The 18,155-nt window shown below is 45.1% G+C and overlaps 1 protein-coding gene across 1 annotated transcript in view; it reads right to left on the bottom strand.

The window, feature by feature from the left end:
• Nucleotides 1–18,155, bottom strand: part of osbp2b (oxysterol binding protein 2b) — a 59,665-nt gene that overhangs the window by 20,450 nt on the left and 21,060 nt on the right. Inside the window, exon 3 of the mRNA XM_080038285.1 lies at nt 3,993–4,243. Coding sequence (XP_079894411.1) covers nt 3,993–4,243 — 251 coding nt within the window. The remainder of the gene's footprint in view (nt 1–3,992; nt 4,244–18,155) is intronic.

Here is an 18,155-nt window from a genome sequence, read left to right as displayed (position 1 = left end):
GTGGCGTCATGGGGTCGTGAACTATGACCCTGCAGTGGAATGACTCTGGCATAACAGGGCATTTTTTTTTTAAATTGAATCCAAAATCCTATCTAATTTCTCTCATATTTTCAATATCTAGTGGGCTTTTATTCTGAAAGTACACATCAGAATGTCCTGAGATTTCTTGAGTGACCTCATGGGGTTGTGAACTATGACCCTGCAGTGGAATGACTCTGGCATAACAGGGCATTTTTTTTTAAATTGAATCCAAAATCCTATCTAATTTGTCTCATATTTTCAATATCTAGTGGGCTTTTATTCTGAAAGTACACATCAGAATGTCCTGAACCTTCTTGTGTGGCCTCATGGGGTCGTGAACTATGACCCTGCAGTGGAATGACTCTGGCATAACAGGGCATTTTTTTTTAAATTGAATCCAAAATCATATCTTATGTCACTCATATTTTCAATATCTAGTGGGCTTTTATTTTGAAACTACAGATCAGAATGTCCTGAAACTTCTTGTGTGGCTTCATGGGGTCGTGAACTATGACGCTGCAGTGGAATGACTCTGGCATAACAGGGCATTTTTTTTTTAAATTGAATCCAAAATCCTATCTAATTTGTCTCATATTTTCAATATCTAGTGGGCTTTTATTCTGAAAGTACACATCAGAATGTCCTGAACCTTCTTGTGTGGCCTCATGGGGTCGTGAACTATGACCCTGCAGTGGAATGACTCTGGCATAACAGGGCATTTTTTTTAAAATTGAATCCAAAATAATATCTAATTTGTCTCATATTTTCAATTTCTAGTGGGCTTTTATTTTGAAACTACACATGAGAAGGTCTTGAAACTTACTGGGTCACACTTTGGGGTTGTGTACTATAAACCTGATTTGGAATTAGTCTGCGATAACAAGGCGTTTCCTTTTAAATATACATTAAAAAACATATGGACATAAGCTTACATTTGTCAATTAGTTGGGCTTTTATTTTGAAAGTACATATCACAACGTCCGTACATTTCCTTTGATAGTATTTGCTTTTATTTACTGTCTTCTGTTATCTACCAGACAAATGCATTTATTTTGAATATGGACATAAGCTTACATTTGTCAATTAGTTGGGCTTTTATTTTGAAAGTACATATCACAACGTCTGTACATTTCCTTTGATAGTATTTGCTTTTATTTACTGTCTTCTGTTATGTACCAGACAAATGCACAAACTATGCTTTTATTTTGAAACTAGTTCTGTGGCGCTATTACCGTAATGGCTAGTACAAACAGGTACAGCAAAAACTTGGGTCGGCTGGCTTGACTGTCGCTTTCGATGGGTCGGCTGGCTTGACCGCAGTCGGTAGTCCTACATCCACCAGTTTCCTCCGCTACGCTAGGCTACATGATGAAAGATACAGAGCGGTAGGCATAGCCTACTTAAAAATATAGCCTACTTTTTAATCTTTGGGTTTTGGAGAAAGTAGCAAGTCTTGTCAAGTCAAAAGGCTCAAGTCCAAGTCAAGTCACAAGTCATTGATGTTAAAGTCCAAGTCAAGTTGCAAGTCTCATTACATTTTGTCATGTCGAGTCTCAAGTCATCAAATACATGACTCGAGTCTGACTCGAGTCCAAGTCATGTGACTCGAGTCCACACCTCTGGGTATCTCTGGCTTAGGGCCCACTGGGCCCAGTAGCATGCTCAAGAATTATTTATATTTTTTTTTGGGGGGGGGGGGGGGGGGTTGGGTTGGCGGGGCCCCGTTCAATTGAATGGGTTGAAACATAGCTAAGGCCGCTACTGATACCCACATCCTGTGTTTATTACCTACATGGGCCGTGTCTCCCTATACTGGATATTGAGTGGTTTATTGATGGCCATGCGTCTGACGTCTGCGTTTCTAGTCGGTGGTAAAGCCTTCATCAGTTTGAATGAATGAATGAATGAAGATTAATTTCCTGCAGCGATGTAAAGTTCAGGCAGCCGCCCAGACAACGCACACCTCCCGACTCGACCACCGTTGTATCTAAAAAAAAGATTATTTAAATCGCCTGTCTCCCGTCAGCAACCCCCCGCACCCGCATCAGCTGCTCATTTCTCCTCTTTGTGACTGCAGGCGATAGCCAACCAAGACTTCCTGTAATTGGTCCAAAAGTCTGAACCATCCAAAAACTGCCCTCACACTGGACACAAACCCAACCATGGTTCAGTACAGTCCGGACCGAGAACAACTCTTAAAGGTCGGACCAAGTTCCAACTTCTGTACAGTTCCAAGTGGGAGCTGTGCAAATGCATGCTCACACACAAATAGGCCAGAGACAGGATTCAATTACACATGTGAGAGAAAGTTACATCACCAATAAATAAACTAGGGCAACCCTCTCCGCAGGCCAGGATCAGACCACATAGAGCATGCAACCGCTCCTCTATCCTTTCAAAGAAGAGCTATACATGCATTTGTTTGGACATAAAAACTACAGTTATGTTTAAGAGGAAAGTAAATGTCTCAACAGTGGCTGAAAACATTGCTGCAAAGTACCAGTATCCTGCGCTGCTCTCTGATAGAAGAAAACCATTTACAAGACCTAGAAAATCATTAGAGGGAGTTTGTGGCAGCACTTTTTCTCATTAGAAGCACATTCTTGGAAAACCTAATGGCATTTTAATGAGTCAGGCAATACAAGAGGGTCTATTTTATTGCTTGTCCAGTGACTTTCCATTTCCCTAACCAATTAATTATAATAAAGAAAAAATGAATGACAGAGAGAAACGAGAGGCTCATCATTTTGAGAAAACAGCCTTCCACAAAATTGAAGTGCAATCTATTTTTTTTGTCATAACACCATGTCTCCTAACAAGCTTTATTAGCAAATTCTTAAGCATGTGGGGGGTAATCATTTCCTACCGCCTGATTTCAAACCTGACCTTAAGGTCAAAGTGCTTGCAGATTAGCCAAGACTTGAGTCTAACTGAATTATTTTACACCTAACTGCCAGACATTTAACAGAAAGATCAACCAGATACACACTACAGGAAAAATATACATCCACTACTACAAAAAATAAACAATGATATCAACAAAGCCACAGAGAGAAGCAGGAAGAGAGACAAACCTTGTAAGATTGTTTGGCTTTAGTCAGAGCAGGTCTGTCTTTCTAACTGTAGTCCAGAAGGCTCTGACATTTCTCGCCAGGCAGGGAGGGCTGAGGGGGAACAAGGGCTATTCCTGTCCCCCACCCGCTAGTATCACTCTTTCAGGTTATCAGCCCTCCCCAAACTCTCATTCACTACTAACATACCGTAAAGCCTATGGTATTTACCATTGAGCAGACCAGGACAGGGCCAAACTTAGAGCGTGATGCTGGTAATCAGATCCAACACACAGTGGCGACTAAATACCTGCTGATGTTTGTTGTTGTGTTTTTTTTAATGTAGCTGATAAGGTGAAACATATGGCTAAATTGCAATATGTTATTTTATAAGAAGGTTTCATGCTTTTTTGTTGCCTTTTGAATTTTTTTTCCTAACCAAATCGAAACTATAAGGATACAGTTGCCTCATACCTGTATGTCTGTAAAGACTTTGAGGATCAAATATAATTTTGCAATTTTCGACTACATAAGTAAAAACTGAGTTTACTTATGCAAACAGCAGCAGAGATGTTGGTATTCTTAGCAAAAGCTGCAATCACAGGGAAGCACCATCACAACTGCAATTACAGGCTACCACTTTTGAATGCCTTTTTTTATACATTAAGTTGGAGATTGTTATGTTAAATACAGTAGGTTTCCCAGGATCCTGCTGGGTTTTTGAATGCTTTGAATGTAATCCTGCGGCCCCTCCATGCTTGCATCTTGCTGACTGTCGCTTAACACGCCACACTGTGCAGTGATCCCTCATCAGTCACTAACTGGGCCATTATAGCGTTGTGGCCTTCCTGTCACATTGATCATGCAGACGCGTACAGGGCCGCAGCTCACTCTCTGCTGCGTCTCTCCCCGGCTACTTACATTGATCATAGCATTGGAAGTGATCCTGAAGAGGGTGGCTCGCTCATTGACTGCTTTGATCTTCTCTCCTCCCTCCACGGGCACTTTCAGACCCTCGAGTTCACTCAGGGACCGCTGCAGGGCCGCCCCATGTTTGGCGATCAGGTCATTGCATGTGCTGAGGTCATCAAGCTTGCTGACGAGTATCTTCAAAGTGCCCTGAATCTCACTACGGTCTGACTGGGATCTAGGCTCTTCGTCCCCCGAGTCATCTGGAAGAGAGAGAGATAGACAGACAGAGAGAGAGAGAGACAGAGAGGGGTCAGAGGTCAAATGTACACACTCTTGAACAAGAGAGGGTCATTAGGACTTCTGAGTGCATCGGTCATAAAAGAGACTCAAAAAGTCTGAAAAAACCCTCCCTTATCACCCTTTTGATGATAAGGGTATTTCCCATCAGAGACACACTGACTTCCTAAACTACCATGGCAAACGAGTATCCAGCTCCTACATTACTCGTGATAAACATCTATGTTTTGGTTTGTTATTTGTCAAATAATGAAACTGTTGACAAAACAATAAAAATGTCAAATGATAAAAAGACAAATTACATTTTACAGTGATAAGTATTGCTGATAAAATGAGTGTTCATTGACAGACATCAGAATTTACAGATGGTTTCACATAACAACACTCATTAGAAAGCGGCACACTAAATACGACTGACTGACTGCAGAAATGCTTAGAAGCTCTCAACTGTGAATGTGAGACATTTGAAAAAAGACCATACCCATGAGCCTTTGCGGCAGCAACTACCTTTCAATATGATGTCAATATGTCACCAAAGAGAGGTTACTCGAGGTTAAACATGAGAACAGTGTTGCAGCAGTCCTACATTACACACATGTAGGTATGTGCACATTCCAAACACAAACACAAACGCACAAACGCACACACACACACACACACACACACACACACACACACAAAGACAGAAATACACCCAGGACGAGAGCAAGGTCAATAAACATTCTGAAGGCATCGAAAAAAGGAACAAAATCGTTTTTTTTTATAGAAAACGGAACTCCTGATTTTATGAACCAAAGTATATGAACATACATTAAAAACACATTAAAATAAAATAAATTATCTCGTGAAGGTATTTATAACAGCATAACACCAGGTAATGTGCATGATGGAAAAAATATCTGCACACCTGTGTATCAATATTTCCAACAGGAAATCCTGGGTGTTTTTTTGTTTTTTTATAATTCAAGCTAACATAACAAGCCCATATTAAAAGAACCAGATTGAATATTAGCTTCCTTACTCTTTAAACCTTGTGACCCTCTCCTGGTCTGATGTGTAGAAGCTGTTCTTCTGCTGTCTTCTACACTCCACTACAGAGTATGCTTTGACACATTTGAAAAAGTCTGAAATGTAGCTGATAAGAGGGCCGCCCACACTCTGGGTGAATGGCATCCCCTACACTACAGCAACAGCACGACAGTATCAAGAGTAGACCCAGATGGAAACTTAGTTTGATATATTGTGTAATATAAAATGTTCAAAAAACACACATAACATATTTTTTTAATGAATTTGCAATGATTTTTAGCCAGGCTAGCTGCTTTAAGGGTGGCAATGTTGTTCAGTTAGTTTACCACTTTGGTCCAGATCTAGTGCCACATGGTGGTTTACAGTTCTAGTGAAATGTAAGCACAACTGTTGAATGGTTTGCTTTGAAATGTGTATCAGACAGTTATAACTTAAGATCCCTCTCAAGATAAAATGTAAAAACTTTATCATTCCTCTGACATTTTTATGAGTCAATATCAGGACAAAATTGACCAATAGTTTAGTTCATGGCCAAATACAGAACCTGAAAAACTTTGCCTTTAAGGCTTAAACACTATGCCAGGATGGTAAATTTACATTTATACAAAATTATACCTGGTTACATCAGGATTCTAGCATTTTTGTTAACAGCGGATAAGTATGCTAATGTTAGCCTGTAGCTAAAAGAGAGAGAGAGAGAGAGAGAGAGAGAGAGAAGAAACCAAGATGGGGAGAGCAAAGGGGAGACAGAGAAGGGGGAAAAAATCTCTCACCATGTTTGCATTCCTGAGGATCCATTTCCAGAGGTAACCAAAGTTCATCAAGGAAGAAGTATACTCGGGCCAATGAGCTCTAGCCTCTGAGGGTATGTGTGAGCATGTTGAATTGGCCCTCAGGGAGACACAACTATCTGGCCATTAGAGGGAAGAGACTACACACAAACGGTCCAGCCGGAGAAACCGTATAACGACAATAAATCCTTCAGGGAACATGGATCAGAAAAAAATGACACTAGCATCTACGCAGTAACAGCCAGCAATGGGCGTCAAATTTCACACCATTTCATAAAGTCACTGCAGAGAAAGGCAGCTAAGGAAGAGGACAAGGTTGAGGAGGTTAAGTTAGAAAACTGACCGGAGGAAAGCAAGAGACAAGAGGTCCATGAGAAAGAGAGAGCTGAGGGGATAATGAAATAAGCCATAAATTGATTAGGTATGACTATGGCAAAACAGCGTTAAACAGATAAGATGACTAATTGGAAGTTTGAACCCCTCGAGCAAACAATTAGCAGGGCATAAATGTATATTTGCCTTCAGGTTTAAAATGAGTCATGAAAATGATTGTTATATCAGAAAAGAAAAAGTGGAATTTTCTTTGAAACAGGCCTATCTGTACACAAGAGGCTACTGTTATGAAAGTGAAAGAACACATAGTGTAACCCCTTCGACATGATACTATTTTCTGTTCTGATGAAAACCAAGGTCACTGAACGGCAATCATCACTGACTGTCAGTGGTGACTGAGTTACAGTAAATTCTACCCCTGTGCTCGGCACCCCATCCACATTTCAGAGTGTGAAATTACAGAGCAGGGACTGGATAATATTAGGACAACATGCAGTATACTGTGTTAAGACATGTCAGAGGTGCTGGGAGGAAAGAACATGAAGCTCATTGGCACTGCAGCTGAATCTGTTCACATGAAAAACACCAGTGGATTGGCTCAAGTGTGTTCAATAATATGTAGAGTTGGTGCTTTTAAGAATAAACTAAAATACGTGGCTAAGCAGCAATGCAGTGAAGCCCCTCTTATTACTCACCCTCATTCTGCCAATGAGTTAAACAGCACAAGCGAAAGCCACTTAAAATAAACTGTCACATGTACCGAGGCATATTTGTTTAGAACAGACTTTGATTATACAGCACGTAGCCTGCAAAATTAATTATCTTACCGGAACCTCACTGAGACAAGTTGTGAGCTGCGCAATCACACATTTTGCCTGTCGGCTCCACTCTACAGTATAGACACCCTTAAACATCAAGGAAAAACCCAGACACAAAGCTTTCTTGGATCAGTAATGAAGCCTCCAAAAGTATGTCCGTTATGCCCTTTCCACTGTGCCAGACCTCTAGTCTATAGAATGAATAAAATGGCAAGCACTGGTAGACAAGTTTGAATGCTGGGATGGAAACCCTGTACGATGCCTTTCTCAACATGTTTTATCACCTGAATACAGCACACAGAACTGGGTTTAACGCTTAACCTGGATCAATAGAAAGCCAATGTCTGTGCATCACTGGTTAGACTTAGCCCGCCCCCTCACATTCCCAACCCATCTCTTCCCAACAACAGATGTGGATGGATGGCTCTCCGTAGTGAAGTTGACACCACGAGGCAAGACCAGGAGCACATTACCACACCAGTCATGCCTCAAGGGCGGACTACTACCTCCCACCCCCTCCACCTTCCACAGCTAGCCACCTCAGAGAACACCCTGCAACGACACAAAGGCTTGTTCCAGCTCGGACACGGCTGGAGCTGGAAACATGCAGCTGAAGCCATTCTCCTCTGAGATCTGATGATGAGATAATTTGAGCAAATATCTGTGTCTGAGGCGTGCAGGGGCACACATTTACAGGGAACAGCTCATCAAGTCACAACACACATCTATCCGTCTTCCTTCTCAGCAGCATAGCTTATTTTGCCCTTCACTCCTTCCATTATTGTCCATTTCTCAGTGTTGAGCACAAAAGGGTGAGGAAGAAAAGAGAGAGAGAGAGAGAGAGAGAGAGAGAGAGAGAGAGAGAGAGAGAGAGAGCAAGAGAGGGAGCATGAAATAGGATGTGAGGGAATGTAATTGGTAGAGCAGTACTGTCAGGGCACATCTCTCTGCCTGTCCCTGAGGAGAGGGTGTCAGGTTGTTGGACCAGGGCCTCCAGCTGAGCCTGACAAGACGTTACCCTGTGGCAGAAAGACATACATGTCGAGCAGCCGAACACATGGGCAAAAAAAGATGCCACTCTGGAATAAAGATGGGATTTAGACGCACAGGAAAGCCCAATCAAACTAATGTCAGAAAATGAATGTTTTCCTAATTTAATGTTTACTACAGTTCATTTTTATAGGTCAGGTTCCAGATATGTTAATTAACAAGGTCTCCTAATTTTGTTGAATAAAAAAAAACATACTTTAAGCAACATTATGTTTCCTCCGAGAATGATGTAATTATAAAATAAATAAATTCTACCTTTGGGAATTTCCCAAACGGGAAAAATAAAGTATCTATCTATCATCTTAATTATACATATTGAGAGGTGCTGATTCAAAGTCATGGTCATTTTGAAGGTTGTTGTTTATTAGGCTGTTGAATTATAATGTGTTCTAATGAGAGGTTTTTATTCATATCTAGGTTATCCTCATTCATATAAATGCACATGTGGTCTGAAAACCAATGTATTTTCCGCACGGAGAAATAGAGAGTGTGTACCTGTGGTGGGAAAAGATTTTTTTTATGCACTTATGGCAAAGAAAGAGGCAGCGGAGGTTTCTTAATGGAGTGTGCAAGAGAAAGGGAATATATCAGAAAATGTGTGATTGTGTGTCGGTGGTGAACGGTAGAGTGTAAATCAATGTAAGGCAAGGCAAGGCAAGGCAAGTTTATTTATATAGCACAATTCAGACACAAGGCCACTCAAAGTGCTTTACAGGGGCAAGATTAGAATACATAAAACACATTATAAAACATTTAAAAGCGAATAAAAGAAGCAAATCAAATGAAAATTGCAGGTTAAAATGGAAACAAAAAAGTCTTCAGACTTGATTTAAAAGAACTGAGAGTTGCAGCAGACCTCAAGTTCTCTGGGAGTTTGTTCCAGATTTTTGGTGCATAGTAACTAAAAGCTGCTTCTCCTTGTTTAGTCCTAACTCTAGGGACAGTAAGTAGACCTGTCCCAGACGACCAATGTAATTTAATGTTAATTGTGTTCATATTGTTTAACAATGTTAAAGCGTTATTAATAACAGCCTGAGGAGCTGCCTCGGTCTCAGTTTGTCTGGGCCTGAGTACCGGTTGTCCTCCCACTGAAAAATTGTCCTGCCGACGCTAATTGCATAACTGATACCATTTCTCTGAAATTTGTTCTCCTCTGTCTATCTTCCATGATTGGCTGAGCGATGCCCCGGGCTACTCGACTGACTCCGAGTTCTGTGCGGAATCAGCCGTCCTATGAATGGATGCTCCCCGCCTGCTATTGCCTCACATCAGCACTGATTCACCGTCCATCAGGATAGTACTCTTTCTGCTCGCTTGCTTGTTCAATCTTTAAATTCATTTTTGCTTTGCTCATTGGTTGCCTGTCTGTCCTCTTCCAGTTTTCCCTGGTCGTGACGAGACGGTGTGGATCTGGTCCCCCCTCCGGTAACATCTGAGAATGGACCATCAACGCGGAAGATGTTGCAGTGGTTAAGGACGCCACCTGGAGACGTGGGATGTAATCCCGGCGCTGGAAACCTTAGTTTTCCCTGGTGGTGACGAGACGGTGTGGATCCTCTGGCAGCATCTGAAGTCTTCCTGCATCCACACTATTCGCACTTTACTTTAGTATTACCATGTAATCACCTGGTCAATGATCAAATTCCTTTGTGATTTTCTCTACTTATGACATCTATTGCAGTATGTCCGTATGGGAGAGGGATCCCTTACTCTGTCGACTCTCCCTGAGATTTCTTCAATTTTTTTTAAATCCCGGTAAAGGGTTTTTACTGGGAGTTTTTTCTCAGCCGAGCTAAGGGTGTAAGGGCAGGGTGTCATATTGTATCATATTGTATGAAATGTAAAGCCCACTGAGACAAATGTATTTGTGATTTTGGGCTATACAAATAAAATTGATTTGATTTGATTTGATTTGATTTGATTTGATTTGAAAAGAAAGAAAGAAAGAAAGAAAGAAAGAAAGAAAGAAAGAAAGAAAGAAAGAAAGAAAGAAAGAAAGAAAGAAAGAAAGAAAGAAAGAAAGAAAGAAAGAAAGAAAGGGGACGGGTCTCAGGGGAGAGGAGTGTAATTCTGGACAGTAATTGCGAGCTTGCTCCAAACCTCCCAGGAGATACGTCACATGGAGACAAACAGAGGAGACAGCAGGGTTAAATGCAGGAACACAGCACTCAGCTCTCCACAAGCAAATGAGAAACTGTGCAGTGCAACTCATCACTGTCCCCGAAGCTCCGCAGTATACAGCTCCGCCGTGTATCCAATCGAATTCTCTCAGAAAGCAGCAAACAAACAGAAATAAAAGACTGCAACAACTGAGCAATGAGTTTGGATTCAGTAATTTATTATATATTTTATAGTGTGCTAGGGTAGACAAAAAGAAAAATTATCTGTCTGCCAAGAACTAAACTGTAGATTTATATATTCTGGGCTACATTTAATAAATTCCCAGCTGGTGCATCAAACCTGTGAAATGGCTCTTGCGTACAGCATAACTCATATAGTCTGAAGGTTGAGGTCATTAATTAATCTGCAACCCCAGAAAACTAACTGAGCTCATCTGCACAAGTCTGGTCACTGTCACTGGATTTCTTGGATTTTACTGCAATAATAAAGAAGTAGTTGCTTAGAGGGACAATGCAATATGTGAAGTCTGTATTTACCATTTAAAACGATAGTTACGTATGTAACTACGGTTCTATGAGTTCCGGATGACCGCCAGAGGCGGTGCTTATAGCACTGGATGTTCCATCGCGCGCATGCGCAGGTCGAGATCTTTATACCAACAAAGTCACCTGTGACACCTGGGTGACTCCGGGAATGTATATATTCCGGAAGTCACCAGAGGTTCTGTTCCACTGGATCTTCTCGCGGTGTCTGAGAAGTCTGAGTGACAGAGAACTCTGGCGGTCATCCGGAACTCATAGAACCGTAGTTACATACGTAACTATCGTTCTATTTCGTTCCTACTGACCGCCAGAGGCGGTGCTTATAGCACTGGATGACTTATACCAAAAAGGTCACGAAGAGTACTCATCAATTAAGGGCTTGCAGCCATCAACAAGACAGCTGTCATCCCACCGGATGAGGTGGAGCAACATTTACTCTGTAGAGCTGCGCAACGTACATGATGAAGACCATGTAGCCGTGGCGCAAATGTCCTGCCGTGAAATCCGCTTCAAGGCAGCCCATGATGTAGCCATACTCCTGGTAGAGTGGCACTCAACGGCCAAGGCATGGGGAGCCCCTGTGCTCTATATGCATTCAAAATCACCTCCACAAGTCAGTGGGGGTGTCTCTGTTTGGACAGGGCAGCCCCCTTCCTGCAGCTCCCATAGCAGACAAAGAGGTATTTGTCTTACGCAAGCTGGTTGTTGCCACAACCTATGCCCTAAGCGCCCGCCCCGGGCACAGTGGGTCTGACATTCTTTCTGCATCCCCTGGTGAGCCCAGGGGATTGAAAGCAGCCAACTCGATCGATTGGTCTACATGGTGGGGAGACAATCGTTTGGATAGGAAGGATGGATTGGCGAGAGCACCACTCCTGACCCTTCTGCATGCCAGAGCAAGCACGCCTGGCTCACTGCCGAGGCATGGAGTTCACCGACCGATTGCAGTTGCAATGGCAAGGAGGAATGCCGTCTCATAGACAGCCGCGTCAGGTCTGCCTGACTCAGCGGCCCAAATGGGGGTAGACCTAAGGCCCTCAGGACTACTTGTAAGCCCCCTGATGGTGCCCTCAGGGGTCATGGTGGCTGAATGAAGCCTCTGGCCTGACTAGGTAGTGGGACCCTACCGTCTGGTTGTCCACCCCTGCATGTGCGGCCGATATCGCAGCCACATAGACGCACAGGGTGGAAGCAGCTGTCCTGCTGCCCAACACAGACTGCAGAAGTGTAGTATCACTACCACTGACAAGTCCATGGGACTTCGCCATGTGCCATGCACCACTGTGAAAACAACTTCCACCTGTCTGCATAGCGCCATGTAGTGGCGAGTGCCCCTGAAGTTAAAACGGTATGGACCTCTGACTGGTCGCAATACGTCAACAGTGGGTCCTGGCTACCAGGAGCCCCACGCACAGCTGCAGGCGCCCCGAGTTCGGGTGCCCCATGTGTACGCCTACCTGAGACCGAAGGTCCTGTCTCCCTGGAAGGCACCAAGGCTCTCCTTGAGGAGTTTAGTAACGCTGGGATCCATGGCCTTCCTGGCCAATGTGGAGCCACCAAACGTAGGCTGTAACTGCAATGCTGGACCCCATCCAGTGTTGTCAGTAACAAAGCTACACACATAGTGTGTGGCACGGCTCATGCACTGGCAAGCAATAAGTAAGCTATGCACGCAAGGCTTAGGTGAGAGCCCACGCTGGTGGGACACAGCTCAATACACAGTGAAAGCGACTTCTGCCCGAAGCCGCCCACTTGACGAGCAATTAGTAGCCTACGCAACCGCTCTAGGCGACAATGCTACAAATACTGTGGCGGTGGCTTGGCTCACCCCAAGCCACTCGCTGTCGATTAAATCAAAGTAAGCAACCGGTCTAGGCGAACTTAGCACCCGATCACAGTGCAACAATGCTAGAAAGACAATACATTCGAGCATACAATTAGCAACCGGGCTTTAGTGAAAAACACACAAGCAACGGTGCGAAGGAAATGCACAAAGCAGGATGACTGGCCAAGCATTAGCCAGAGCATCCTGCCTTAGGGGACTGGTCCTCTCCATCTAGGAGAACCCAGGGGGACAGTGGGTCATCTCTTCGGAAGCAAAGAGATATGCCACTGCCCTGCCATACTTGTCCCAATCATGCCCACCACCTCCGGATGGAGTCTCCACTCCCCGGGGGTGGCCCTTTTCTATCGCTGCGTTCCGGACACCTGGAACTTGGACAGCTTGGATAATGATAATTAGATTATGCTGAGGTCAGCATACTTATCAGTCGAAGGAAGAGGCTGTACTCCAGCAGCCTCCATTGCATGGAGTGCTGTAGTAGCTGCTGAACGGTAGCTACGCGCTATGGAGAAAGGCAGGCTCGCATGGCCGCCGACTCGAGCACCAGCTGAGCTGTAATGGTGGCAGGGATGCTGCCACACACTGTTTAATATCCGCAGAGCCAGGGACGGCCCAAACGGAGGAACCCTGAACTGGTACACCCTGCCCAGAAATGCAAAGGGGAGGACCACCTGTGACATTGGGCAGTAGGGACTTGAAAGTAGCATCTTTCAGGGCTATGACACAACCAGTCCGCCTGAGCGATAGACTGGAGGACCCCTGCAACACGCAGCATGGGGAAGGAAGAATCGTGAGGCCCTGATTCCGCCGTCTTAGTCCAGAACGGGGCGACCCCGCCCCAACTCCTGGTACCTGAACTTCGGTTGAGTAGAACCTACCGAGCATCGAGTAGCACCCCCAAGGACTCTGGGGGAGGGCGGAGGCTGGACGCCGACCTCCTGGCGCCTGAAATACAGCTGTAGCGCAGTGTTACGGCGCTGTACAGAATGTGCTGGGAAGCACTGGCCCCTTGATTGTCCACCTGAACGTGGTTGAAGCTATTGGCACGGGGTACCACAGAGGTTCCCGGCCTGGATCAGGCAGAGGTGCACGTCGCAGCGTGCAACTACTGTCTAGCCTGGTCAACCTGGACACTTCGCACCGGGCCTGAAGAGCAGCTGGCCGAACGTCTGGCCTGGGATCACTGGAAGAGAATGGAGGGTCTGTCGACACACCTCCGACTGGGACGACGCCACAGTTGACATCAACCTGCCTAGCTCCCTAAGTCATAATGCAAAGTCTGCAGTGAAGCATCACTGAGGGTCCATGCTGAGTGACCAGCACCTGACCCCTGTATGGTTTGCGACCGAGCCAGGACTGTGTGAGAAAGCAAATTCCCAGATGGCGGACGGACACTGACCCTCTAGCCGAGCTGCCCACCTGTATAACGTTACAGGACGCAGCTGTGGACAGCATGTCATCCCCTGAGTAGGAAGGATGCACAGCCGCAAGGCTACTCACTGCCGCTGGCACCCTGAGCTGGTTGGAGGCTAGCAGGAGAGCTTCTACCTAGCAAGCCTCAGTGCCTGAGGCATGAAACTACGGTTCATGCATGGGTTATCTGACAGTGCTTCCCTCAGGTGCTCACCCCGAGACCTGCAGGGCACTTCTCATGGCCATACTCCACTGTAGGGAGGCCATGAAGGCGTCACAATTACTGGTTGTTTAGCATGTCAGCAATTTAGCAGGCTAGGCTAAATGAATTAGTAGCCTACTCAACCGAGCTTCAGGTGCAAGCACCAGAGCAACGGAGCGACACCCTTAAGTAACAGTGACGGCGACCTTAGGAGGCCTACGAGAACAACCGAATAATACAGTGGCAGCGCTAAACTATGCCGCCCACTTGCGAGCAAATACAGTAGCCTGCGCAGACACGACAACTGTGTGACAGCTACAATAACACAGTGAAGGCGACCTTTGGAAACATAAGACGCTCACTGGCTAGCAACTAATGTATGCAACCGGGCTTTAGGCGAGAGCAACCGAGCCTCGGTGCAACACCGCTAGAATAATACAGTGGTGGTGTAAACTATGCCGCCCACTGGCGAGCAAGTTACAGTAGCCTGCACAGACACGACAACCGTGTGACAGCTAAAATAACACAGTGAAGGCGACTCTTGGAACCCAAGACGCTCCCTGGCGAGCAACCAACGTATGCAACCGGGCTTTAGGCGAGAGCAACCGAGCCTCGGTGCGACACCCATGGACATATAAGAAGGGCGATACCGTTAGAATAATACAGTGGCGGCGTACAACTACGCCCACTGGTGAGCAAGTTACAGTAAACATGCTAGAATTTAGCCAAAAGTCGAGCCAGCTAGAATATGCATCCGACTAAGGCATGCAACCGGGCCTCAGGCGAGAGCAACCGAGCCACGGTGCGACACCGCTAGAATAGCACATTGGCAGTGTAACCCTGCCGCCCACTGGCGAGCAAGTTACAGTAGGCTAGGCAATCGAGCTCTAGGCGAGAGCACACCCAAGCAACGACGCGACCTGTCGAGCCAATTAAAATATGTAATCCGAATAAGGTATGCAACCGGGCTTCAAGCGAGAGCAACCGAACCACGGTGCGACACCGCTAGAATAATACAGTGGCGGTGTAAAACTATCCCGCCCACTGGCGAGCAAGTTACAGTAGGCTAGGCAATCGAGCTCTAGGCGAGAGCACCCAAGCCGAGAGCGCACCCACACAGTTCAAATGAATTCAGTTTACTTAAGAAGGGGACAGTGCAAATCAATAAACCACATGATCATACATGGGTTAAAAAAAATGCTAGAATTAGCCAATTAAGCTATTCTCTATCTGTAGTCCCCTGGCAGTGTCAGCGGCTCTTGGTAACCCCAGCCGCCCACTGGCTCTAGAGGCACAGTGACGGCCGCATGAGCTACCGCAACGGTGCGACACGGCTATAATAACACAGCGGTGTGAAACTAAGCTGCCAACTGGCGCCACACTACAGCAGCCTACACACGAGCAACAGTGTGACACGGCTAAATAACACGGTGAAGGCGATTTAGGAAACTAATTCGTCCACCGGCGAGCAATACAGCAGCATACAGTGTATACAACAGCATACCAGTGTGTGGCACGCACACGATTGGTGCGACACAGCTCAAATACAACAGTGAAAGAGACTTCTGCACCCGAAGCCGCCCACCTGACGAGCAAATTAAGTAGCCCATGCAACCGCTCTAGGCTACTCACAGCGACAATGCTACAAAGTAGGCTACTGTGGCGGCGGCTTGGAGCTTCCCAAGCCGCTCGCTGTCGATTAAATCAAAGTAAGCAACCGGTCTAGGCGAACTTATCACCCGATCAACAGTGCAACAATGCTAGAAAGACAACAGCCTACATTCGAGCATACAATTAGCAACCGGGCTTTAGCGAAAAACACGCAAGCAACGGTGCGAACAACAGTGAAAGAGGCTTCTGACCCGAAGCCGCACCTGACGAGCAAATTAAGTAGCCTATGCAACTGCTCTAGGCTACTCACAATGCTACAAAGTACTGTGGCGGCGGCTTGGTACCCCCAAGCCGCTCGCTGTCGATAAAATCAAAGTAAGCACCGGTCGGGGCGAACGTAGCCCCCGATCAACAGTGCACAATGCTAGAAAGACGATACATTCGAGCATACAATTAGCAACCGGCTAGCGAAAAACACACAAGCAACGGCGACACTGCTACAAAGTACTGTGGCGGCTCACCTGCCGAGCAAATTAAGTAGCCTATGCAACTGCTCTAGGCTACTCACAATGCTACAAAGTACTGTGGCGGCGGCTTGGTACCCCCAAGCCGCTCGCTGTCGATTAAATCAAAGTACGCACCGGTCGGGGCCCGAACGTAGCCCCCGATCAACAGTGCACAATGCTAGAAAGACAATACCTTCGAGCATACAATTAGCACCCGGGCTTAGCGAAACACATAAGCAACGGTGCGAACGAAGAATAACACGGCGACTGTGAAGCCGCCGCCTGATCTAATCAAAGCAAGGTGGAAAGGTGATACTAGCTTCCGCGGCAGCCTCGGGCTACGCGTAGCCTCACACTTTACTCACCCCTTCCAAGTCGAACGAATTGCAAGTCGCAGCCCTTGGTGGTCGAAGTCAATCGAAGCACCAACCCTTAGGGTACGAGCTACTCGCGACAAGCTAGTGGTATATTAGCACACAACAATGTGTGCGACCTGCTATCCGCGAGAAAATAGAGGAACAGAACCTCTGGTGACTTCCGGAATATATACATTCCCGGAGTCACCCAGGTGTCACAGGTGACTTTGTTGGTATAAAGATCTCGACCTGCGCATGCGCGCGATGGAACATCCAGTGCTATAAGCACCGCCTCTGGCGGTCAGTAGGAACGAAATAGAACAGTCTACACTGATATCTTCATTGTCTGAAGTATATTATATGAAGTGAAGAGTTTTCATCATTGAAAGGCAAAGAGCTTCAATAAAACCCATTTAAGCATATATTAACTGAATGCATGCTCATGCACACAATTTCTTCATTTTCAGCTGCTCCGGCTGTGAGAGGAGGAGGGTTTGTTGACTGCTGCCTCGGTTCATGTAGAACATGAAGGCTAGTTTATAAAGTAATACAGATTTTTTTTTAATTAAATGGGACTGGTCTTATTGACAGAGAACAGTAACAACTTCTGATTTTAAATGACAAACTCATCCTTAAGATGCAGCATTATTGCTAATTTAATGTTTAATATTTTAAATGTTCATGAAATCAAATTACTGACTATTTCTCAATTGATTTTTAGACAATTCTATTAGTAATTTATCCACTAGGGCTGAGCGATTTATCGATTTCAAATCGCAATCTTGATATGAATTAATGGAATTAGCAAATCCCAAAGTAATAAATACTGTCCTCCTTGTGTACCAGTCATTTTCACTAATCAGAAGTGTTTAGAACCACCCACAAAAACAAACAGGTTAAAATGCAGGGAAACATTACTGTGGTGCGAAAGAATGACCTCAAGCAACATTGGAAAATTGAGTATTCTGGGTTTGAGATAAAAGATGTGCAACAAAGAAAGATATTTTAAAAGGCCTATTGTGGAACAGTTGCCACATCATGAAGCTAAATGACAAGTGTACGGCTGCAGGAGAAAGTAATGCTTTTGCTCAGACTCATTTCAGAGCTGTTTGCAACTGTTTCTCCATATGAAACATCAGTAACATAGGCACTGTGAGGTAACCAACGCCATATTGCACTACCTTGCTCAAAACACTATGACACAGTGAAAATTTCAAGTGAAGCTTGACTTAAGAATATTATTATATTAGTGATTCTTGA

Source organism: Ammodytes marinus, assembly GCF_949987685.1.
Source record: "Ammodytes marinus genome assembly, chromosome: 2".
NCBI classification, from domain to species: domain Eukaryota; kingdom Metazoa; phylum Chordata; class Actinopteri; order Uranoscopiformes; family Ammodytidae; genus Ammodytes; species Ammodytes marinus.
Note: the sequence above shows the minus strand (reverse complement) of the source record. Positions and strands in the feature narration are given on the sequence as shown.